This window comes from Gallus gallus, chromosome 7 (assembly GCF_016699485.2).
Source record: "Gallus gallus isolate bGalGal1 chromosome 7, bGalGal1.mat.broiler.GRCg7b, whole genome shotgun sequence".
NCBI classification, from domain to species: domain Eukaryota; kingdom Metazoa; phylum Chordata; class Aves; order Galliformes; family Phasianidae; genus Gallus; species Gallus gallus.
In genome coordinates, this window is record NC_052538.1 from 27,869,527 (window position 1) to 27,893,405 (window position 23,879).

The 23,879-nt window shown below is 44.6% G+C and overlaps 4 protein-coding genes across 11 annotated transcripts in view; 1 reads left to right on the plus strand and 3 right to left on the minus strand.

Annotated features, from left to right (window-relative positions):
* PARP14 (poly(ADP-ribose) polymerase family member 14) overlaps nucleotides 1-2,124 on the minus strand; it is a 35,759-nt gene extending 33,635 nt beyond the window's left edge. The window contains exons 1-4 of the mRNA XM_046943930.1: nucleotides 1,901-2,124; nucleotides 1,663-1,803; nucleotides 1,253-1,507; nucleotides 679-972 (exon numbers count right to left, since the gene is read on the minus strand). Of these exons, the coding sequence (XP_046799886.1) occupies nucleotides 679-972; nucleotides 1,253-1,507; nucleotides 1,663-1,803; nucleotides 1,901-2,087 (877 nt within the window). The 5' untranslated portion in view covers nucleotides 2,088-2,124. The remainder of the gene's footprint in view (nucleotides 1-678; nucleotides 973-1,252; nucleotides 1,508-1,662; nucleotides 1,804-1,900) is intronic.
* Nucleotides 2,125-4,568: 2,444 nt separating this feature from the next.
* Nucleotides 4,569-10,200, minus strand: DTX3L (deltex E3 ubiquitin ligase 3L). 2 transcript variants are annotated; one of them, XM_040703645.2, is made up of 5 exons: nucleotides 10,044-10,200; nucleotides 9,432-9,652; nucleotides 7,104-8,636; nucleotides 6,472-6,689; nucleotides 4,569-5,621 (listed from the first exon to the last, which is right to left on the minus strand). In XM_040703645.2, exons 3-5 carry the CDS (start codon nucleotides 8,598-8,600, stop codon nucleotides 5,552-5,554), a joined length of 1,785 nt encoding a protein of 594 aa, XP_040559579.1. In that variant the 5' UTR covers nucleotides 8,601-8,636; nucleotides 9,432-9,652; nucleotides 10,044-10,200; the 3' UTR covers nucleotides 4,569-5,551. The 2 variants fall into 2 exon arrangements, with proteins under 2 accessions (XP_040559579.1, XP_422114.5); XM_422114.8 differs by lacking the exon at nucleotides 10,044-10,200 and adding an exon at nucleotides 9,765-9,957.
* On the plus strand, nucleotides 9,993-18,471 carry PARP9 (poly(ADP-ribose) polymerase family member 9). Of its 2 annotated transcripts, none has more exons than XM_015289952.4 (10): nucleotides 9,993-10,046; nucleotides 10,423-10,462; nucleotides 11,455-12,272; nucleotides 12,574-12,801; nucleotides 12,884-13,099; nucleotides 13,817-13,883; nucleotides 14,774-15,148; nucleotides 15,539-15,687; nucleotides 15,966-16,140; nucleotides 16,554-18,471. In XM_015289952.4, the coding sequence occupies exons 1-10, from the start codon at nucleotides 10,032-10,034 to the stop codon at nucleotides 16,859-16,861; spliced, it is 2,391 nt and encodes a 796-aa protein (XP_015145438.2). In that variant the 5' UTR covers nucleotides 9,993-10,031; the 3' UTR covers nucleotides 16,862-18,471. The 2 variants fall into 2 exon arrangements, with proteins under 2 accessions (XP_015145438.2, XP_015145440.2); XM_015289954.4 differs by having other exon boundaries at nucleotides 9,993-10,028; nucleotides 10,423-10,576.
* FAIM (Fas apoptotic inhibitory molecule) lies at nucleotides 15,252-23,808 on the minus strand. Of its 6 annotated transcripts, XM_046943771.1 has the most exons (7): nucleotides 23,731-23,808; nucleotides 23,231-23,287; nucleotides 22,480-22,615; nucleotides 21,885-22,113; nucleotides 20,504-20,553; nucleotides 19,364-19,549; nucleotides 15,252-16,877 (listed from the first exon to the last, which is right to left on the minus strand). In XM_046943771.1, the coding sequence occupies exons 2-6, from the start codon at nucleotides 23,272-23,274 to the stop codon at nucleotides 19,400-19,402; spliced, it is 609 nt and encodes a 202-aa protein (XP_046799727.1). In that variant the 5' UTR covers nucleotides 23,275-23,287; nucleotides 23,731-23,808; the 3' UTR covers nucleotides 15,252-16,877; nucleotides 19,364-19,399. The 6 variants fall into 6 exon arrangements, with proteins under 6 accessions (XP_046799727.1, XP_025008472.1, XP_046799726.1 ...); XM_025152704.3 differs by lacking the exon at nucleotides 23,231-23,287; XM_046943770.1 differs by lacking the exon at nucleotides 15,252-16,877 and having other exon boundaries at nucleotides 18,809-19,549.
* Between the last annotated feature and the right edge of the window lie 71 nt (nucleotides 23,809-23,879).

A 23,879-nucleotide genomic window follows, 5' to 3' on the forward strand; every position in this document is an offset into this window, starting at 1 on the left:
CTTCTCACTGGTGAGAAGCAGAAGTGGACAAACAAAAGCCCGGATGATGCCTGCGTCATCAATCACCAATAAAGCAGAAAAAAACCCAAATCCACAATATCAAGCCACGATGAGCATGCAGCTGCTCCACTAGTCGGCACTGCAGCACCAGGCGAGCATGCGGTGTTAATTCCATAGCAGGCATCTGGGGAACAGCTTTAAGATGCTGCCGCTTCCCTAATTCTCTCCATACCTCCAACTAATGTTTAGTACAGTAAGTTCCCCAGGCCTGATGCGGTGTTTAATAGCCTTAGAAGGCTCTGTCCTAGCCAGTTCGATTTTCCCTTGAATCCGTGCAAACTTATTACACACAACGCATTTCGGCAAGTAGAACCCGTATCACTGATCTGTTCCATGACCCACCGTATCCTCTCATGGCTTGTACACAGCTGACTTTCAGCCCCACACATATTCTATTCATTATTTTCATGTTCACTGGCATTTATACCTTACAGATAAAAGACCTCATTGATTGTTATAGATCCATATAGACCCATAGACCCTCATTTCAAAGGATGCAAGATCAGATTTTTCCTTAAACCTATGAGAGGGCACATTATTCACTTCCCACTTGGACCCCCTCCCACAAACACAGAAGCAGATAGGCAAGAAAAACTCACAAGCCAGATTTCTCCTTACCAGCATTTCCAGTAAAAGTAACAACAGCAGCCCGCAGTTCAGGTATCATTTCCACACTGAAGTTACCATCTTCCTCCGACAAGTCACTGATGTTCTCCACCAGCATGGTTAACATATAACTGCTTACGTTTTCCCGTACATTTTCAAGCACCATTAAGGGGGGAGGAAGGGATACTTCAGGGTTTTCCACCTGGCACGGCTCCGGGGCAGTCTCCATCTCACCAGGCTTCACAACCAGCTCAGGTCTCTCAGCTGATGGATGCTCCCATTGCGAGGCTTCTTGGGCACCTAGCTCTGTGTGCAAACAAACAAGAGAAATGCCATTTTTCCCTTCTTCCTACCTTGACGGGGAAAGTTTGACATGAGATTTCTTCCTCGTATGGAAGAAGAAACAGAAGTGAGGCAAAATTACACCAAAAGTTGGTGTCAGGATGAAAGCAACTCTGTGATCTACACGGCTCGGTCTTCCCTAAACAACAGACCAAGGTGGGATTGAGTCCTTACGCTGCCTCACGGAGGGGGCGCTGCTGGTAGCAGCTGGGAAGGCGCTTGTAGGGGCATCCTTAGCACTCACCGTGCACCTCCGGAGGAGCTTCCTGAGGCGGTGGGCGCTGCGGGGACAGCCCCGTACCTGCGGCCGGTGGTTGGGGGTGCGGGACGGCGTCCTGCTCCGCGGGGGTGGGCACAGATGGCACAGGTTCGTCAGCTGCAGATAAACGACAGCGCACTCTCAGCCGCTGCGTAGGTGAAGAAGACGAAGCTCCGTGTGCGTGCTCCAGAGCTAGCACGGCGTGAAGTTCGCTTCGTTTCACACAGGGAAAGTCACGGGCTGAAACGTTTCGCCTTTTTTCCAACCGCGCAGCCGTAGGAGCGCCCTCCGAGCTCGCGAAGCCCCGGCAGGAAGGAGCGGGGCGGCGGGCGAGAGGCGTCCGTCACGTCGCACCGGGCACCCGAGCGACCTCCGCCCGCCGCCCCGCCGCTTACCTGGCGCCTCGGGCTCCGCGGGCGGCTCCTGCGGGGAACGCGAGTCCTCCTCCTCCGGCAGCGCGGTGACGAGCAGCGACAGCTTCCCGCGGGGCCCCCACTCGAGTTCGTGCGCCGGCCGGTCCAGCACCCGCCGCGACACTGCGGACACCGCACGCACGCACGCGTCAGGGAGGGCTGCAGCCGCACGGCCAGCACCGCTGCGGCCACCGCCCCCCCTCCCCGCGTCCCAGCTCACCGTCGGGCTGGGCGAAGCAGACGAGCAGCCGCCCAGCTTCCCACCGCAGCTCGCACTCGCCGCCGCCCGAGCGCTTCGGGCTCTGGAAGTAGAGCAGCAGCTTCTTGCGCAGCGCGGCCGGCGGCTCCGCGGTGCCCCAATCCCCGCGCACCAGCAGCGGGAAGGAGCCCGGCCGCGGCCCCGCCATGGCTGCGCTGCCTCTCCGCTTCTGCCTCTCCGCTTTCGCTTTCGCTTTCGTTTCTCCGCCGAGGAAAGCGGTACCGCCCCGCCCATCCCTCTGGCTTACATCCGGACGCTGAAGCAGATTTTGCTCTTTTGGACCTTATTTTTGGCAGACAACCGCAGCATCGACTATCAGCGGGCTTTCTCCGCGCTTTACTCCCAGTGGAATCGGAGGAAATAGGGAGCCCTGCTAATGGATACTGGCATTCAGCTGTGTGATCAGTACAGCTAGAATCACCGTCACACATCACATTTGCAATTCCAACCCAGATTTCCAACAAGCGAATATATAAAGGGCGAGATCACAACCTCAAGAAAGGTCATCTTGATTCCCACGGTTTAGTGGCAAAGTGTTTGTCTGCATGTAAGCCTCAGCAGTATGGGCTGCTCCACTTGCTTCTGTGGGCTAGGTGCCTCCTTTACCCTTGTGTGATGAATCCACTATTCATCCACAGTCCACCCCAGCTACATTCATAGCTGTGTGTCTTCTCCCAACCTGCGGTGAGAAGACAGAGCCCTTCCTAATGACAACTTTACCCTTACAGCAAGACAAGGGATCTCAAGCATATTTTCAAACTCTCATTATTCCTCTCTACCCATTCAACCACAGATCCTATTTTATTTCAGTGATTTTTTGCTACGTTCTGAACAATTTCAGATGTTAAATGTGAACCTCAGTCTGAGGACGTTCCTTTGGTACCCCAAATGGAGATATAATTTAACAAAACTTTTACTACAACTTCTTAGCCTGCAATAGAGAGGCTGGTTTTTCATCTTCTCCCTGCTATGTTGAAGGGTCTAGGGTCAAGTCTTGGTGTTTCTTGGGTACCAATTGGAGGAAAACCCCATCTGCCACATCCTTAGCTGCTGCATCCTCTTGGTTATTACCAGCACTGATGGCATTCTCGTTTGGTTGGTGGGCTTTACAGCACATTATAGCTGCTACTTTTGGCAACTGCACCTTTCCTAGCAGTTCCGTTATTGTTTCGCCATACCTCACAGGTGCTCCCTGAGAGGTCCGTGGAAGAAACCACCAGAATATCATCCATATACTACTCCAAGAGGGTCACTCCCTCGTGCTAATCGGTTCCCAAAAATAGTTGGGCTATTTTTAAACCCTCAGTCCCCATTAATTCTCACTCGGAGTCATGAAGTTAAACTCCCAGCTGAGGATGTGCTCAGGACCCTGGGTGCCCTGCCCTAGCAGTGCCTGCTCTGGGCACTCCCTTTTCCAGTATCCATATTCCAAACACACATATTGAGGATCTGACTTCTTCCACCCACGTCCAGGCTGCCTCCTAAAACACTGTTCCCTTCTTCTCCCTTGACTTGTGCTCTGTGCTATGGCCCCCACTAACAATTTCCTTTCTCCTTCCTTTCCTTAGCCTTCTGCACCTTCCCTCTATTGTTACACACCTTCCAGGCAGCTTCTAGTAGTTTATTTAGAGACTGGGAGTCCTCCCAATCGGTTCAATGCAATTTTTGCTTAATATGACCAATAAAAATACATGCCAATTGCACAGCTCCCCCCTCTGCTTCTGGATCCAAATCGGTATATTTTCTAGCTGCGGTTATCAATCTTCCAAAAAAGGCAGAGCGGGGGGTCCGCCTTTACCTTGTACCGCTTGGTATGACCTCCACACGTTCAGCGTTGTCCCGACGTTTCGCTTTTGGGGTAGTGCGTTTCCCCGCACGACGGCGCTCTTCCCCGCCCCGTCCTCGGCCTCTCGGCTGCCAACATCTCCCTTCCATTTCCATGCAGTTACTCCGGATGGACTCGCAAGCAATCCCAGCCCTTTGCTAGGTGCCCATCTAATACGCCTTTCCCCAATGCTACGCGCAGAACAGCGTTTCCTCAGAGCCCTCAGCTGCTCCTTCTCCCAGGCTCCCGCTGAAGGGTCCCTTGAAAGTAACTCACAGTCCTCGAGAGCCTTCATCTCATTTCTTAATTCAAAGAATAAATCCACCTAGGGCGCCTCATCCCATTCCCCTTCCCTTCAACAGAATAGCATCAACTGCAACACTGTGTTATCATTAATCAACCCGTGAGTGGGCCGTTCTTCCTCATCTTCAAGCCTACACACCATCCACCAATGATTACAACACTCAGTCGATTTTCTACACGTAAGCAGACCTCCTCCAAACTTTTCCCAGTGTTTTAAAATGCATCCCAAAGGAGAACATTTGGGGATCTGTTTCATATCTGACTGCTCCCTACCCATTTCTGAGCGTTCTCCATCCAATTCGGTGGTGCTGAACACAACGCACTGACATGAATACATCAGAAGCGACAAGCACAGCACGGATATCCATTGCTGTTCTAATGTGCATGGATCCAAACCACTTTGTTTGCTAGGAAGCTCCTAAGTAAAAATAAAAAATAAAAAATTACAGAACAAAATGCCTCTAAAAGAGGAGGGATATCTTCTACTGAAGAATGCAACAGTGAACAGGTGGTAATTTTATTTATTATACACAGGCCTACACAAACAGTGAAATTCATTAAAGTTAAATTCATTAAGAATTACAGCTACATCAGGTAAAATCTGTCTGTTTTCCACCAGCACAAAAGCAATTGGCAGCCTAATCAGACAGCAAAAATAATGGCAGCATATTTTTCTTACAGAATTTTAACCACTTGTTAGAAGCAATGGGAAGAATAGTGTTGTTACACACCAAGCTGACTTAAAAGAGTTAGTTAAGTTTAAATACAACAAGAGGCACAGAGACAGAGCCTCATATTAAGAGAGGTGGCCATAAACACTGTCACTTTCCTTTTGTTCCAAGGAGGCTCTCCGAGCATTCAGCATTTCTGGACACAGTTAAAAACACAGCAGCAACCACAAAACCTCTCACACGCCATTCTCAGTGCCACACCACGAATGCCATTTCTACTCTGGAAAGAAAAAGCAGCAGAAGATGATGGCCATATACATCTGATACTGCATCACAAGCATAAAAATCCTCCAGCACGTAGGTTACATGATGCCATCCAGCATGGCTGATGTAATATAGTGAAGCTGAAGTATTTGGCAGAAGAACAGCTAGCAATGGTTTTGTCAGTTCAGCAGTCAGGCTGAAAGCTTGTGGGGAAAAAGTGCAGATCAGATTCACTGGTAAAATGAGAGCACGACACACAATCTGCTGTCTGATGACTGCAAGTACAGATGCTGGATTCACTGGTCCCAAATTCTGTAAGGGAGGAAGTATATAGGGAGCATTCTCAGAAGTGAGTCATGTGTAAAAGGAACAAACATAGTTTGATCAGAAAAAAATTACTTTTCTTAGCTCACAGGGAAATAGGGAAGTACAAGTGGCTTAAGTACAGCAGTTGAACAGGCCAACTACTCTTTTTGTAGTGCCAGAGCAGTAAAAGAACTGCAGCATTTTGACTTATCACACTTCCGAGTTGACAGCTGGTACATTTCTTTACTCAATTCCTTTTGCTTTCAATTCTGATCGAACCCTCTTCAGATAATCAGGGTCAGGGTAACCAAACCTAGAATAAGAAAAGAATGATTTCAGCTACATGTACAGTGGGGCACTTTGGCAGTTCTACAGAATCTGCTCATCAAAATCTCTTCAAATAATTCACGAGTTTTATGCATGTGCTTCTCACTGTAGAGCAGACAGACCCCATGTTACAGATGAGATAAGTGGCATAGAAAGGGTAAAGCTAAAAACTTAGTAAAAACAAAGCAGCTGCTGAATTTGGTTCTCCAAGCTGACACTAGGAACCTCATTTTCTAAGCTGTCTGCTGTCTTACTAGCAAATGACTAGGCATTTGGGTATACACCTCTCTTAAAAACAGATTTTAACAGAAGGGGTCTCCAGCTGAGCCTTCAAAATGCAAAAATAATGGTACCTCTGCTTTTCAGATGGCTTATCAGTGTAACTGCAAGCACAAACCTTTAGGTTGTGCCAGAAGACACCTGGCTCTGAGAGCCTGTAACAACCCTGAAGAGAGTGTTCTGAGCCTCCCTCTCACCTCCAGGCTGGAGCCTGAGATGTGAAAGTGACATATTTATGCTCTCAGTATTAAAACATGACCAGTTACAAAACCAGAAAACCAGACCAGGTAGGTCTGTGGGACCCCCACCCCAATTAGTCACAGAACCGGGCCGTAAACCATTGACAAAGCACTATAAAGGCTATGAAAATGGTTCAAGTCCGGATCCAAAGTACCTTCCACAATCACTGTGTAACTAATAATCCAGAACTGATAAGATTTGCCAGTGCCTTGCAGTGCCATTCAAAATCTGAAAGGCCTAAATGTGAAAAATATACAGGGAAGCCTTCCTGCTATCACTGACAAGTGGTATAATTACTGAACGAGAAGACTACTTACTGCATAGGTCCACCATATATGGAGGTTTTGTGGTGAATATCGTTCCATGTGATAACATCTTCTGCACCAGTAGTGCGTGAATTCCCCACTGTGAAAATCAGTTTTTGGTTAAAGGCTCTTCTGAGGAGCTGCAGAACTTCTTGCCCTTCCTTATTGTCAGGCAAATACGCCTTCCGAGTAATTCCATAATAAGTTTTCCCTGGGTTTGGATGGCTCTGCTGTTTTGTAGAAAAACAAAAGAAAAACACTTTTTATATCACAAATTCTTTTAAAGTCGAAATCGCAATCCCAGCTTTTACAGTACCTTTCTATCTCCATCTTTGATCCATTCAAGACACAACATGACTTACATGATACTGCTCCATAGATTTAAGTTCAGTTATTCTGAATATGCAGTTTTCAGACAGGTATCTCATTCCTGCTGCATACAAAATGGAGGTCTACCAGTTTGATCCCTACAACGTTACTTCATTGCACTCAAAATTACTGAACTAAATACCTGCAGACTCGTAGAGAAGACAGTAACGTCTCTCCAGCACATGTATAAAATGATGGAAAAATGCTGAAGTTTGCACTCAGCACTGGTTTTGCTGGAGGGAAAGCATATTTCATGAATCTTCAAATATACTTACAGTTTGAACACCGCTTTGCATAACATATTCAATCTCAATAGTACCACAATTGGGATAGCCAGGGAGAGATAGAGAAGTCCTTTTAAAATTCATTCTTCCATCTGGTTGATCTCCTTGCACGAGCCCATAGACAGTATTACAAACAGGACAAGTTTGCTTGTATTCCAAAGCCTTTTTGATGCAACTTTTGCAAAACACATGCTTGCACTTTGTCAGGATCTCTTTATCAACAATTTTCTCCATGCAAATAGGGCACGTATCATCGGTGTCTTCTGCCTTTGCCTTAGCCTGTTCCATGGAAGAATAACTACTCTTGTGCCTGGCACCGTATTTCTCCCACACTCCTGAAGCCTCTTGGTTGTTGAGATCAGAGGACAGAGGTGTCCCTTTTTTAGTTTCTGAAGAGTCTTCAGCATTGAGAAGGTACATAATTTCCCTTTCAGCAGCGCGAAGATGGTTTGGTAAACCACATAAAATTAATTTGTCTTCCTTCTCCTTAAGTTTTACATACAGGCTTTCCAACTGCTTTTCATCCAGAAGCATATTTAATTTCCTTTTCTGGTGTTCTGGAAGCCTCCAGACGATGAGTTTTTCTCTTAGCATTGCCAAGGCATTCTGAAATCCATTGATGAAACATTCAATAGAATGTGAAAGCATATCTGAAGTTTTGTTCCTAGGCTTAAATACTAAGAGCATCTTCTGGCTACCTGAGCTGCCTATCTTTTCTATTACAACATTGAAGTTTTCTTCAATGTTTTCAATTTCTTTTCTTAACACGGGTTCCAACAGCTTAAACACAGAAGCATCAACTTCAATTCTATTCCTGTAGGTGGTCAGTTCAGATATTTTGGTATCCTTTTCATCTTGGTTGCTCTCCTTTTCCTCTGCTAGAAATTTTTTGGCTGCTAAAATCTCATTTCTCGGACCACGGAGGAGCAATTGGTTGTCTTCCTGTATGATGAGAAGATTAGTAAACTTAGCATTTAATTTCATTATTGTCTGATTTAACTGGTAAGTGTTTGCTACGGGAATGCCTTCCTGTGTCACATCTTGGGCAACCTTCTGGAAAGCGCTGGTAAAAAAATCAATAGCTCTTTGTATAGACGTGGGACTTGTATCAGAAAGGAAGGATATTGATGTGCTTCCATTGTAACAATCTTTACTTTTTATACGCACTCCAAAACGTTTATGCATTTCTTGAATCTGTTCTTTGCAAGCGTGGCAGAAATATTCATAGATAGCTGATGGGACTTTAAGTGTATTTATCTCTTCGGTATTCAGACCATTCTCACCTTCCAAACCTTTCTTACTTTCAGAATGCAGGAAACCATAGTGTTGGTCGTTGCCTGCAAGGACGTCTTTAAAGTAACAATAAGCTTTTTCAATATCTGTATAATCTCCTGTCAGTTTCTCAGAGCCATCAACATCAGGATTTCCTTCTCTTTTTAAGTTTGGACAAATAATAGCAACTCTCTCCCTCTGCTGTTCTGTGAACATACTGGTATTCAACACTGCAGACACTGTAAGAAAAATCTAAAGAGAAGACAAGAAGATATCAATATACATATATATATATATATATACACACACACACTTTTTTTCCTAAGGTTCTCTGCTTGGTGTTTCTATGTTCTGAGTAAAGAAAAGCTCGATGCAACTCTGCGTGGGGCCAGATTAGTACTGACAAACTTTATTTCTTTGATGTCAGGTATACAAAAATGATGTACATGTAAGGAGTTAGCACATGATATGCTCTACACACCATGCCCCAAAAGCTACATCTGTGCTGCTATGCAGAGCAAGACAAGCTCTGTGGACCAGACATCTGTCTTGACAGAGCCACGGCAGCCTCACACAGCACAAAGCCCAACCGTATGGCTTACCCCAGGACACAGCTCATCTCTTTTGCATGACTTTTAGTTCAACAGGTCTGAAAGGCCATTTGTTGTGCTACGAGAGCAAGTTTTTTGTAAGACTGAGGTACTGTGCCATAGTGTTAGGTCTCGCCACTGGGAGCAGTCTTTGGTGTGCCAAACCTGCCTGGGCCTTGTTTTTGGAGAGACAGTGCCAAAGCCATGCTGGGGAACACGCTCTGCGTTGATGTGCAGATGGGTTGCGGCAGAGCACTCCAAAGTCGCTCCCTGCTCCTGCTGCATTGACAAAGCCACCACGACTGATGTGTGGTATGACACATGTGTGTCACATACCACATGTGTGGTATGACATACTGAAGTGCAATGGAGAGCAGCACTGCTCGGCCTTCCCTACAGGCCGTGCAGGACACCAGCGGCACAGAGGTGCTGCCCTGCACAGCTCTTCCCGACGTACCTTTTTGGTCAGCACTTCTGCTGCTCCATCCCGGTGTCTCTGAACCGCCCGCAGCTCCGCAGATCCCGGCAGGGAGAGATGCTGGGGTTGGCTGTGGTCTACCTGTTCTACGGCCGGGCCCTCGCTCTGAGCCCCTGCCCCGGGCTGCAGGATGACGACCTGCAGCTCTTTGTCCCCCACCTCCAAGACGTGATTCGCGCGGGACTCCACTCTCTTCTTATCTGCGGGGGTTGGAGGTGCGATAAAGCCTCGTGAGGAGGGCTCCGGGGCCCTTCACCCAGCCTCAAGATGGTGCCTCTCGGCGGCCATGCCGCACCCCCCGCCCGGCCCTACCTTGCTCCTGCTTGAAGTACACCCGGTAGATGCCGCGTTCAGGGCCCGCCTGCACCTCGCACTCGCCGCCCCCCGAGCGTCTGGGGGACTGGAAGTAGCTCTGCAGCTTCAGAATCACCCTCTCGCCGCCGTCGGGCACGGGGCAGAGCCGCACCAGCAGCGGTACCGCCATGGTGCCTCCCGACCGACGCCCGCTTTCGCTTTCGCTTTCTCTTCCCGAGGTTCCCCGCCCCGGGCCCCGTTCCTTCGGAGAGCGGCGCTGAGGTAATGGGCACCTACCAGGTAGGAAAGCGGCCCGGGGCGCCGAGCAGCCCGCGGCCGGTGAAGGCCGAGCGGGCAGAACCGGACACGGGAATGGCGGCCGGGCCGGTGCTGAGCGCGGACGGGGCACAGCCGGGGAGGGCTACAGAACGGCCATCGAAGGCCGCTTCCGTCTGGGGGGGGGGCGGGGTGCAGCCTGCCGAGCTTCACCTGCGGGTGAGAGGCGGTTCTGCCTCCCCGGCGGAACGCGTGGGCTTCGGGCTGCGGAGCAGCGCTGCTGCCCTGGGGAGGTGAAGCTGCCCAGCCCCGCGTGGCCACCGCTCGGCTTCTGGCGAGTGAGGACGGGCGCTGCGGCGTTACACAGTAACGTATTTTCTCTGTGCTGTTTTTGTGACAGAGCAAACAGTCAGAGACCCCAAAAGACGAGAGCGGTCCAGGTAAGCCTCTCCCTTCGCCATCCGGCAACCGTGTTTCACTGAAAATTGCAGCCACAATTGCAGCTGGAAGGCGTTGTCATGGGACAGCTGAAAGCAGCACAGAGACCTAGCCAGGTTCGAGCAGTGGGCCCGGGAGAAATGCAGAGGTTCGACAAAGCTAAGGGCCAATACCAGCTGGGGGATGAAAGGACAGAGCACAGCCCTGCTGAAAGGGACCTGGGGGTAGTGGTGGACGGCAGCTGGACATGAGCCAGCAGTGTGCCTTCACAGCCCAGAAAGCCAACCGTGCCCTGGGCTGCATCAAAAGGGTAAGGGAGGGGATCCTGCCCCTCTGCTCTGTGCTGTCAGAGCTCACCTGGAGCACTGCGTCCAGAGGTGGAGTCCTCAGTACAGGAGAGACGTGGAGCTGCTGCAGTGCGGCCAGAGGCCACAGAAATGATCCCAGGGATGGAACACCTCCCTACGAGGACAGGCTGAGAGCTGGGGCTGTTCAGCCTGGAGAATAGAAGGCTACAGGGAGACCTGAGAGCGGCCTTTCAGTATCTAAAGGGGGGCTGTAAGAAAAAAGGGGACAGACTCCTCAGCAGGGTCTGTGGTGACAGGATAAAGGAAAATGGCTTCAAACTGAAGGAGAGGAGATTGAGACCAGATACAAAAGTTTTTTTCACTTGTGCAGAATCTCTAGAGGAAAGGTGGAGCTTCCAGATGGGGTGGCTGACGTGGATGGAATAGTGAAGGGAAGGGGCTGGTACCCAAGTGGAGCAAGCATAGGCTTATTAGTATAGTCCTTCCCATGCAGCGAGGTCCTCAATCTCTGTATTTTGAGGTCTTTGCTTGGTTGTGCTTTCTAAGCCTTTGAAAAAGGGAGACAAAAGATCAGACTATTTAAAAAGAAATACAGTAAATGTGGAGCTCTAAAACACTTTTGTGTATGTATAAAAAGTTATGTCAGTGGTTTATTGGGTCTGACTTTATATTATTCTATATCCTAGGGCCAAGAATGGATGAGGGCAGCGTGATGATCCCTGTCAATAAAGATACTTATGAAGCTCTTAAGAAAAGAGAGAACGATCTACGTAATCTGGTTTACAAAAAGTTTGCCTGTACATTGACCTGTACAAAACGTGCTGCTGAAGTGTACAGAAAAGTATTAGGGGAGGGAATTCACCTGTTGGTCTATAAGGATGATCTCACAAGTCACAAGGCTGACGCTGTAGTGAATGCAGCCAATGAATCCCTGGAGCATTCAGGAGCTCTTGCTTTAGCTCTTCTGAATGCCGGAGGGCCAGAAATAGCAGAGGAAAGCAGAAATTTTATTAGAAAACATGGGAAAGTCCCAACTGGCAAAATAGCAGTGACAGGTGGAGGGAAGCTTCCGTGTAAGAAAATTATCCATGCCATTGGTCCAATATGGTACCCATCTGAAAAGGAGAAATGTTGTGTTCTACTTGAGGAAGCTGTTGTGAATGTTCTGAAATACGCCAGTGATCCAAAAAACAATATCAAGTCCGTGGCTATCCCGGCAGTGAGCTCAGGGGTTTTTGGCTTCCCAGTTAACTTGTGTGCTCAAGTGATTGTAATGTCTATAAAGCTGTTTGTTGAGACCCAGCCAAGCTGCCTCAAGGAGATCCATCTGGTGAACATCTGTGAGCAGACGGTAGCAGAAATAAAAAGGGCATGTGAGATGATTCTGGGTGAAGGCAGCTCACTGCAGGAGACTGTTCCAGCTTCACTAAGCCTGCCTGTACCTGTCATCAAACATGGAAACATTCGATTGCGCGTCATAAAGGGATACCTTGAAAAGATAAGGGTAAGTCCATCCTGCAATGTGACGAACACAGAGCTGCCTCCAAGTCTCTGCAGGCTTTGGAACCTCAGATGACAGAACACATGTTGTATTGGCCCACTCGGTCGTTATTTTCTCAGCTTGATGAGGATTTACAAAGGGTAAAGTCATAGTATTCCAACAGAGGTATTGGACTGACAGCTGCATCACAGGAAAAGCATTTGCTTTTAGTAAATATAACTTTGACATTAAAGAAGTACCCTTATTCTGAGCTTACAAGTAGTAAACTTGAAGTTTGCTGAAACTTTGAACTCTTTCCTTTTAGACTACAGCTATTGTTAGCTCTGTGTCCTCGGATGGCGAGTTTTGCTCTCAGATCTCAACAGCAATGCTGCAAAAAGCAGGTTCAACTCTTCAGGCGGAAATTCTGTCTCAGCTGAAGCATCTCCATTCTTCTAAGGAGTTAATAGTAACAAGTGGGTATAATCTACCCTGTGAGTTTGTACTTCACGTCTTATGGCCATGTTTTAACCACGTGGTGCTACTGTGTGAGGTGAGGATCAGTTAGACTGGATTTTAATTGAAGATTTCAACACTGAGTGATGCGAGGACTAAATCACTTCTTTTTCCTGCAGCAACTGAAGGAGATAGTTAACAGGTGCCTGTATTTCGTTCGGAATTATCCATTGCCCTCAATTGCATTTCCAGAAAAGAATTGGTCATTAATGCTGCCTGTGGCTATAGTGGCAGAGATCATGATTGAAGAGGTGTTAGATTTTGCCAGGAAATATCCGGAGACGAAAATAGATGTGCAGTTTGTCCTTCACCCAGATGACGACACTACCTATCAGGTAATACATCTGTTGCTACCTACCAGTAAGTTGAACTCAAAATAACTATAAAAATATTCCAGCAGATGACTACAAGCTAAAGTAATGTGAACTCCATGCTATTTATGACATACGTGAGTGGCTGTTTCCTCAGCAAACTCAGCCTTTGAGCAAGAGATATTAATCTTCACAAATATTTTTTCCTCAGTAATCTGTCACCACCCTGTGATCTGACAGTACGGAGAGAGAGCTCTGAATTTGTCACATCTGTCAGCAGTTTTATAGCCAAGAGTCTACTCTTAACTATGCTAGTTAGGGAGTAAGCATATTCTTCATCAGTACGTGTCTTTAATGGATATTTCTGTATGAAGTCGCTTCTCAGAAGCTTCCATGAAGAGGAGCATTGGGGCAAAAGGAAGGGGATAGTCTATGTTTTAAAGCTGGGTAAAGATTCATTAACATTAACCTGCAAGTAATGCAATTACATCTGCTGTGGTTTTGTGAGCTCTACGTACACCAGAGCCATGAGGGATTGGGAAAGGTGCTGTTTAATGTGTAAATGTCTTACCTTAGGGGACTTGGAATAGCAGCAACGCATTTGAATAGTCAGAAATAAAATTTTGGCCAAAGCTGACATATTAGCTGTTAATGTAACTTCAGAATTCCTTACAACTGCAAACTGCTTATCTAACAGATTCTTGAAGGTTGCAAACTGCTCCTAAACTTTTCTCTTTCAAGGTTTTCCAGGAAAAAATGAATTTAGCAGCAAGCAAACTGGAAAATAACAACAGAAGTGATTATTTGAGTAAGTAATGAACGGAATGGGCATTTCAAGTGAATAAGCAGACCAGATCTAAGGATCTGAAATCACATTCCTTTAAAAATAACTTAGTAACTGCATTACGTGTCACGAGCAAAGAAGGTGAAAGCATGAGAAACACAGTGCCAAGACACAAGTCCTTTGGCTTACTACCACCAGGTTTCCATTATAGCTCTGCTTTTGTCTAGGACCTTGCTGGTAGTCAGTGGAGTTGATGACTGTTGATGAAAGTTGATCACCTTATGGCTAAATTTTTAGTTCAAGGAAGTGAAGTTGTTCCTTTAGGTTTGAAAAGAAGTCGCCAATGTGCCAGGCAAAGAAGTCATATCAAAGTAATCAAAGAGACATATCTGCTGTAGGAAAAGTTTGAACAGCGAAGTCATGCAGTCAATTCAAACATAACCATGTAGGATACGTATGAATGAAGTGTATAACTGCACAGATTTACTTCCTGCTTAGAAAAAAAATAAAATCTACCAGATATCTTACCGTTCCAAAGCAAAATTTCAGAAAGATAGGCTGTCATTGTTAATTTCAGCATTACTTGCTGGTATCACTTAAGAGACTTGTCACCTTGACATTGACAGGAGTAAAGCTGGTCGCTTCTTTAGAAGTCTTTCAAGCAAAAAAAACAACAGCCCGAGCCAAATCTGTTGGACTCATTTAAAGGAAGGCAAAAAAACCCAAAATTCTACGTGTTGCTTTGTTGTTGTTTTCATGGAAACTTCTGGTATCTAACCGCCTTTTTGATCAGATCAGAAGAGCAGAATGCTTCTTGCACTGCACACTTTGGATTACATATAAGAATTTGTGATGACAGCACTTTAAAGCTCTTCACTCTTTCAGTGCACTTACATAAGCAATCTTCGTTCCAGGTACAGAGTCAAGCAGTCAAGGCAGAAAGGAGACTACATATAATAAAATGGCCATTGAACTTCAGGGGAGGACACATTTTGCATTGAAAGCAGCAGAACTGTGGGTCCAAAGCTTGGTACAAACTCAGAAAAGTCACTCTGCTGTCATTGAAAACAACTACATTTTTAGTCTTGGTAAAAAGGAATACACAGAACTATCTCGAGTGAAATATTCTAATGTGTCCATGTCAGAAAAAGTGAAAGATGGGAAAGCAAGCCTGGAATTTCATGGACCACCAGATGCTGTGATTGACGCAGTGCTTACAACTGAAAAATTACTGCTTTTTATGCAAGAGCAAACTACAGCCAAACAAGAGGAACTGCTGCGATTAATAGGTGTGTAAAGTCAATAAGTGATTAAGTAAATAAGCTCATAACTAAGGTAAATTAAGCAGCAGCATATACCTGTGTATTGCTGAGTAGACAGACGTGCATTCAATTCACACAAATACTGAACACTAGTTTAATTGCTGATAATACCATACTTTTACCACAAGAGCCCTCGAAAGCCCAGATGTTAGCTTTCTGCCTTCAGCAACTCACAGCAACAATATTCTGAATATACACGTAGTTTCCTCTCAATATTTATCTCTGGCATTAGTTTGAATAATATTTAACATTCCTTGTTCTTCACTAAACTACCAAAAGCAGTATTGGAACCATCCACCTTGCCTTTGCTTCAGCTATTACCATATCTAACAGTTTTACTTTCTTATTTGTTTCCAGGCCAACCAGACACAGATCAGCTTTCAGAAGGACACCTTGACAAGACAAACACTACTAAACAGTTCCAAATGTTACAGGTTGACTCACACCTTCAGGCATTTAAGGACAGACAGAAACAGTTTGAAAGGACTGGGCTTCACATCCTTAAGGTAAATAAGATATATGTGGCAAAATTAAATCTCAACTGATATACCTGAAGTAACTTAATGCAAGTTCTTAAAATGTATATTAACTGCTTTCAACTGACTTCAGTGAGAGGTGTTGGATAGTGGCATGGTTCTTTCTGTGGATTAGCTGCACACTTCACATACCTTACTTGCTTTGTGCTCAATGCATATAACCTAAATCAAAGGTTCTTACATTGAAGAGCATAGCCTGAACTTGCACATTTCATGGGTAATTGTCTGTTTGCTTATTTGTGTTACAGATTGAAAAAATACACAATCCCCTTCTATCTGCTGCATTCCAACAAACGAAAAAAAATCTGGAACAAAAAGGAGTAACCTCCAAAGGAACTCACAAGTTATACCAGCGTGTTCCTGCTCAGTTCTGTACCTTGGTATGCCAAACTGGATTTCACAGAATATATTCTCCACCACCAGGTAATATAACTTGCTTTGACATCTTTAATCAAAACAAACAGTGACTAACAACTGAAGTTGGATGAAAATCAGAAATTACGACTATGCTAAACAAGAACTGCTTCTTACCAGCATTAAGAGTCTTATGAGCTTACTGCTTTCTGTCCTGACACCGCAGTCAGTAAGGCTCTGGGAAGATAAGCCTGGATTCCTTTCTAGCCCAGCCACTGCTCACAAAATTGTTATTGTAGGTATAATGCCACAGCCAAGTTTTACTTTGTTGCAGCAGTCTTTAAAGAAGGTCCAAACCTGTATTTTCTTGCTGCAAACACATGTTCAGCAGCCTGATGAGAAGCAAACTTTTAGTACTACCGCCCCAAAAGAACCAATTGTTAAATATATTTCTTCCTTATTTTTTTTTGTTTCCTTTTCAGACCAAAGATACGGAGCTGGCATCTACTTTAAAAGGAACCCAAACAGCCTAATCGAGGATGACGGGAAGAAGGAAACGGAGTCTAAAATCTACGTGTTTGAGGCTGATGTATTAACAGGATTATATACTAAAGGCAAGCCGTCTTACATTATGCCACCAGCAGTGGAAGGAGATGCCAGTATGTTATATGATAGCTTAGTAGATGATATAAACAATCCTGACACCTTTGTCATTTGCAACAGTCTTCAAGCCCTTCCATGTTATTTGCTGACTTGCTCCCAGGTGAAGGAGAGTCCCATGGACCTCTGAGGAAACCAGCAGCATCCTGAGGAGAAATCAATCAGAACTATAGCTCTTGGGAACTCCCCCTCAGGTCAAGCTCTACCGCTTAGATTTCAAGAGGGCACTCTGCCTACTAACACGCTGTGACCTAAGGGCCTCTTGGCAGCTCTGAAACAGCCTTGAGGAAAAGTAAGCTGATAACATTAAGGAGATTAGAACAAAGTGATCTAGAATTAAAAACAAATGGAAAGCATCAAAATAGTTTATATATCTTACAGTATTCTTAGCATGTGACTATATGTTATAGGTTTGCATTTTCTTTCTTTCATTATACTGCCTTAATCTAAAGGTACCGCATATAAATCTGAAACCCAGGAAACCAAGGTTGGTTTGATTATTACATTTGCAAATGCACCATGATGTGTGAAAGCATCAGGTGAATGCTGTTTTCCACCTCAGAATTTGCTGTTCAGTAAAGTTATGACAAACGTGAGGCAGTTCTTCAAGATTTCTAACAGTAGTTGCTATTAGCTTTTATTAGTTAAGAGATTCGAAGCAGTATAGATTCATGCATTCAAAATAAAGAGAACAAATAATACTATCAGCTTATCTGTTATTTTTCCTTATAGTATTTAAAGATGGGACTTGAACCATATTTGAGGTTGAGATTTCGCAGTGCTGTTCAATCTTTTTGAAAGGCTACCATGCAGGTAGAGAACTGGTTCAAACCACTCACCAATAAGGTGCCTTACTGATACGTTGTAGAGATTATTTCAACCTTAGTGTAGCTAGGTACATCCACGCTACTTCCACAGCATCTTGAAGGCAGTAAATGCCTAGGAGCTATTATACTAATTTCAATTTAAAAGGATTCAGTCCAGCTCTCAGGTATTTTAAAGCTTTCTGCAGTAAAGCCTGAAATTGTATCTGGCATTAGAAGAGTTTAAAACAAATCCACTCTCTGAAACTAAAAGCTATTAGCAGGTTTGCCATTCCACGATTCTGCAATTTGTACAATCCAAAGAATTTAAACCCACTACTTACAGCTGCTACTGAACACCTCATCTGGTTGTAACAGTGGTGTAATGCAGAAATAAGGGCTTGTCAGTCAATATCAGGCCTACTTCTATACTGAAAAGTCACATATGGTTATAACTGTAATTAGCTGGGGAGAAGGGTCTGCACAAAACTATTAAAAAAAAAAAAGAGATTGTGCTAACAGAGCTTCTGAGCCCTAAAACACAGATGTGATCCACATTTACAAATTGCTAATGAGTTCCTAGCACATTTGTTTTACTTGCAGTTCCTAAAACAGCAATCATAATGGTCACAAACCCCAAAGAAAAAAAGTTATGAAGTCTAATTCTGAAGTCTTAAGGGGATTGCAAGTGGAGAAAGATTTTTGGACCACTGCAAAATGATACTTTTAAATAAAACTATTTTTTTCAAGTCATTTATGTCTACACTGTCACAAAACAGGTACCTTTTGTAAGGTGTGAGCCTAATGCAATGTTAAGTGGGCAACGTTCCTCCCCCACATGAGCTTCTAAAAACCACCTGAGGCAGCTGGAATTTCAGAAACACAAGTATTCTATTCCTGTCTTAACTGTCCCATTAAAGCAATAAGTTCTTCTCCAGTTCTGTCCAGCATTTCTTTGTCTCCTTATTCATACATTACTGCTAGAATTGCCACACATTATTACCTACAGACAGCTGTAGATTAAATGTTAGACTACATAGAATAGGTTCTTATTTCAGCTTGCTTCAAGAGGTTTCATTTTTTAAAGGAGGTTCATGGCAGAAAACTTGGCTGGGTGGGTGGGAGGGTGTTTAAAATCAATACAGAACTTGAGAACAAGCATCATTTTAGAAAACACCTTCAGGATTTTTTTGGCACAGCATATCACCTTGCCTTCTACTGTGAATAAACAACAGTTTTCATAGCTAAGTAAAATGTTAATACAGTTACACAAGGACTGTTAAAAATATATTTATTTTAATAACCTTTGTTATTAATCTATGTAACTATTTTCCTAACCGCATCTGAAGAACATTGGAAGTACATTTAAAAGAAAAAATACGGAGAAGTTTAATAGCTTTCTCCAGTGCTCAGCGTGTGCTTTCTCCCTCCATATAAAGTATACAGTATTACTGAATATTTTGGGGTTCTTTTCTAGTATATAGCTTCTGCTTAAGTTCACCTGCCCTCCCTGCACTTAGCGATATAATATTTATTCCTCTATGTAGCTTTTTAAAAAACTGGCAATGTAAGGTGGTTGTATTTAGTTATGTTCATCTGGTCCTCAAAAAGATGAATTTCAGGTACAGAAGCTAGGAAATGAACCCAGCACAAACTAGATGTACCATGTGTTTTACCTGTAGTAGAATAGTTCACCTGGAAGGAACCCACAATGATCAGTGTGTCCAACTGCCTGACCACTGCACGGCTAACTGAAAGCTAAAGTGTGTTACTGAGGGCATTATCCAAATGCCTCTTATTTAAATAATTACCACAGTAATTAAAAGTACCTGATCTGAGTCCTACAACAATCAGTTAACTAGAAGCTACTCCACAGCCTCTGGAATTTCTCTGTCATCCACAATAAGAGTGTGAATAATTCCTTCCTTTCGTTTTCCACTACTGACAGCCTTAATGTAACAGCTGTGATCACCAACACTGAAGTGAGTTTCAGTCCCATCTTCTACAAATTCACCCTGGAAGAAAGGAGACAAGAATAAAAACAGATGCCCTTTTCAGTAAAAGAACAGCTCAAAGCATCACGCTGTTTCCCAGGTCACGGTCATTTGTAGCTCTCGTAATTACTGCAGTCATAGGCAGCTGCTGAACAATGCTGCAGAGCTTCAGACTGCCAGTTAAAGAGTTTGGGTTTTCAAATGGCAACCAACATTTCACATCAACAGTTTGTTGGTGCCCTCTGCAGCAGGATGAACAGATCCCTGAATTGAGTATGTGCTATGCAGTTTAGATGCACAGCTCCTAACTTCCCCCTTGAAGTTTGTAGGTGCAGTTATCTAACTTCTCATTTTGGCGTTTGCATCCATCATAGTGCCAGCTCTGGTGAGAAAGCACACCCTTCAGGGGTGGTGGGGAAGCCTACGTAGTATGCATAACTAAGACCTCCATAAAATGAAAAGACATGAAATGTATTAAGATTTTTAAGTGTCAGTCTGCTATAAATATTAATGCAGATGTGACAAAGATTTTACTTGCTCCAACAACTTGCTCCACTAAAGAGCACAGGTGTTCACCTTTCAGTTACCACTAATGTGAGCAGGTTTGGATGAGGTGGCTCTACAGTCTGCAAGCTTAAGTCCCTCCCACTCTCCTGAGTGTTTTCTCACTAGAAACCCTGGATAACTGACCCAGAAGATTCGTTTGTCCAAAAGGTGTAGCACTGTATATCCTTATATGGACAGACTTTTTGGCATCTTAACTGGTAATCCAGGAGACAAAGTATTCTGTTAATAAGTACAGCGAAGAACAGATCAGCAGCATACAGGCCTAGAGGTATACCCATGCTCCACACCCAAGTGAAGCAACACGCTCCTTGCTGTGGCTTAGTGAGCATGTCACAGATAAGCACCATGGCTTACTTTGGTTATACTAGAGCCATAGTCTATGAAAAACCTGTGGAAGTGATCACGTACCGCTGTCTCCATTTTTTCACCGTTGCACCACACATCCATAGTGTCCTTTTCTGTGAATGAAAGAAAGAAAAAAAAAAAGTAGAAAGAACAGGACTTTCCCTCCTTCTCCTACAGACAGGATGATGTAAGGATTTTAAGAGTTTGCTCTTTGATGTTATATTTAATTCCCTGGAGAAGATCCTAATTAACCACAGGCCCTGAGTTACATAGTTTGTTCTTATACTGGAGACAGAAAGCTCTGCCATCAGTGAGCAAACAATTTTTGCTATGTATATATACTCGACTCTAAAATTAGCATTACAGACAACGTTGTCCACATGACATAACAGAGAGCAGAGTACTACTTATCTTTTAAGTAATTACGGAGAGAAGGATACCAGGCTATCTCTTGGCATTGAAACTGCCTTTCTTTCCCCCCCGCATCTTTATCTCAGGGCAGTTCATTCTATCCTTAGGCTCAAGAAGAAACCACAGCCCAGCGTGTCTCGTGCCCATGTGTAACCACATAGCAATACCTAAGTGGAAGTTTCACCACTAGATGCCATGGACAAATTCCTCAGTGGATCCCTTCCTCCCATCCTCTTGTAACATACTTGGGAAAAGGGGGCAGAGGAACAGAAAGGTATAACCTTGCAACCGAGAAAGTATAAAAACATTATCTGAAGGTTATAGATTAAGATCATAGTTAAGAAGCAGTGCAAAAAACAGCATGCTGATTAGTCTTATCAAAAAACAAAGAGGGACACCAACACACTTGTTTTCGCAACTCCTTAACTTCAGCTTATGGTTTCTAAGGGAAATCCCAGTTACTGAGTTAACAAACAAACAACAAACATACACACAGATATAACAAGATTACCATTTTTCTGCCTGTCTTTGGTATCTAATTCCAACATTCTCCAGACCACGCAGGGTTTTACGCTGCAACAGTGCTAACCACTTGTAGCAATTGGACAGAACAATACCACAGGAAAGGCGTTACAATAAAGGTGTGATGATGGAAGAACCAGCACAATAGAAAGATGCTATAAAGGAATAAGATCGCTCACCCGTATCAGAAGAGTCTAGGTTCACAGGGGAAAGATTCACCAAGGAGGAATCTCCAGAAAGAGATCCTTCCCCAGTGGCAGTCAGCCCTTAAATGAGGTCTAAGAGGTGCAGCCAGGTTTCACCCCTTCTGGTCGTACAGGTGAATTGCCTTCACCTGTGCACCCAGGGCTGACCAGGTCCTTTCCCCAAGTGCTCAGTCAGGCAGTGGTTCAGGCTGTGACTCAACAGTTCCCATACACCACTGAACTATGCTTTCTTTTAATTACCAATTACTAAATGCATACAGGCTTTTTTGAAAGCAGCAAAGTGAAATCATTTGGTATTTACTTACCCAGAACAACTCTATAGTCTGTACCACCCAAGCTCAGTACCCAAGTATTGGTTGTTTTTGACCTGTTCTCCATATATTTCTTGAGGCTTTTTCCATTGATCTCCAAAGTATACTCATATGCAAAGCCACTGACAGCATCAATGTTAATAGTGGCTCTTGTTTTGGATACTCCAACAGTGAATGTTTCTTTACCCACTAATTTAAACATCCATTCTTTTCGTATTATTTCCTGTAGAAGAAAACACAGACAATAGGTATTAACTGATAAACCTGATAATGTGTTTTAGTACTTCAGAAAAGTGCACTAGAACTCAGGAAGCAGCTCAATACTTAACTGTCTTTTTTCCTGAAGGTACAAACATGCAATACTTTGTAAATACAGAGCACCTCTGCCCAAGGATGGCAAAGCACTTCACGATACTCACACCTTAACTGTAACTGAGACAAGAATGATGTTCATTACGCGAGGCAAAGTTAGCCAACTGAATACACCTCACTTGCACGTAGTAGTCTTTTGTTTGTTCTGATGACTTCTGTATGGAAATGCACTTATATAATCATATTATAGTGAATGTTGAGCATATAGCAATTTCACCTTTCCGTCAACATAGACAACACGTTTTCCTGAAGTGGTCCCGTGCTCAAACTCAATTTTATGAACACCATCGCTTAAAGCTACTTCCCAAACAGCCACCAAATCTGTCATCTTCTCTAAGTGGCTGTACCGAGACCTACGGAAACACCAACAAAGTCAATTAATTGTCATTTAAAGAATTCAAATACTGATGACTACAGTTCAAAGTGTACAGGGCAAGTTGCCTTATACAACTGCAAAACAAGACAGGAGAGAATAAGCTTACACAATGACTTGCACGTTCCTGTTTTAAAAACATTCGTATATGACAAAACATCACAAAAACAGGCAGGTAAGCAGGCTCACTCTGACAAACACCATACAGAGATACATACCCATCCAACTTCTAGAGCTTCCAGTTCAGGAGGCAGCAGAGTTAAAAACTGTACTTAGAATTCAGATGTTCCTTGCAGTTATTTTTTGGCAGGCTTTAAAATGCAGTGTTTTATCTGCTCTCTGGGCAACTGCTTTAGCCTTCTGAACTTGAGAAGTAGTTGTAACAGACAAGGTCATCATGTATTGATTCTAACAGAAATATTACCTACAACACTTGGGAATGCGACTCTGCACACACAAACACGCACAGGGAAGGAGACTGGAAAAGATATCCTTCCATTTAGAACACATTTAATGGTTGGTACAGCCATAAGTGACCACTGCAGTGGGGGATATCCTTCCAAAGGCTGTACGTGCTGCAGCTCTGCTGTTTTACCTTACTTCTTCTTCACTAAGGGTAACCTCCTCACGGGACGCCATAGTAACCAAAGGGCTTTTAATCCAACCAGCAGCAAGAAAAGAAGAAAAGCAGGATAGCAGCAGGGAGTGCTGAGAATGGATGGATTTATGACTAATGGATTTATTTGCTGTAATACAAACATCATTTTCCATACACAAATGGCTATGTGTGAGAGCACGAAGGACTCGGCTGTCCCGTAACCACGCCGCTGCCACGGAGTTCCCTTCAGCTGTGAGGGAACCACACACCCGCGTTCTATGAGGCTCCGCATCACTACCAAAGCTGCCACCAGGACTCAAACCGCCTCCGACATCCACTCAAGGCCCTGAAGCTCATTCCACACCGCGCTGCACGGGGCGAGACCTACAGCCACAGCTTTTATTTCTGCCTTACACCGTGCCATGCCCTCCCCCAGCACTCGCTGCCGCCTGCACAACCCCTCACACCCACACACAGGCGCCCACACCGCCGCCTACCCGCCTGCCCCGCTCCGGCCGCGCGGGGCCCTCCTCCCCTCCGCCTCAAGATGGCGGCCGCCCGCCTGCCCGCCTCCCGGAGATGACCGTTACCACCCCAGAGCTCAGAGCCCGCCCTCCGCGCCCGTTCGGCCGTTTCCCTTCCTTCC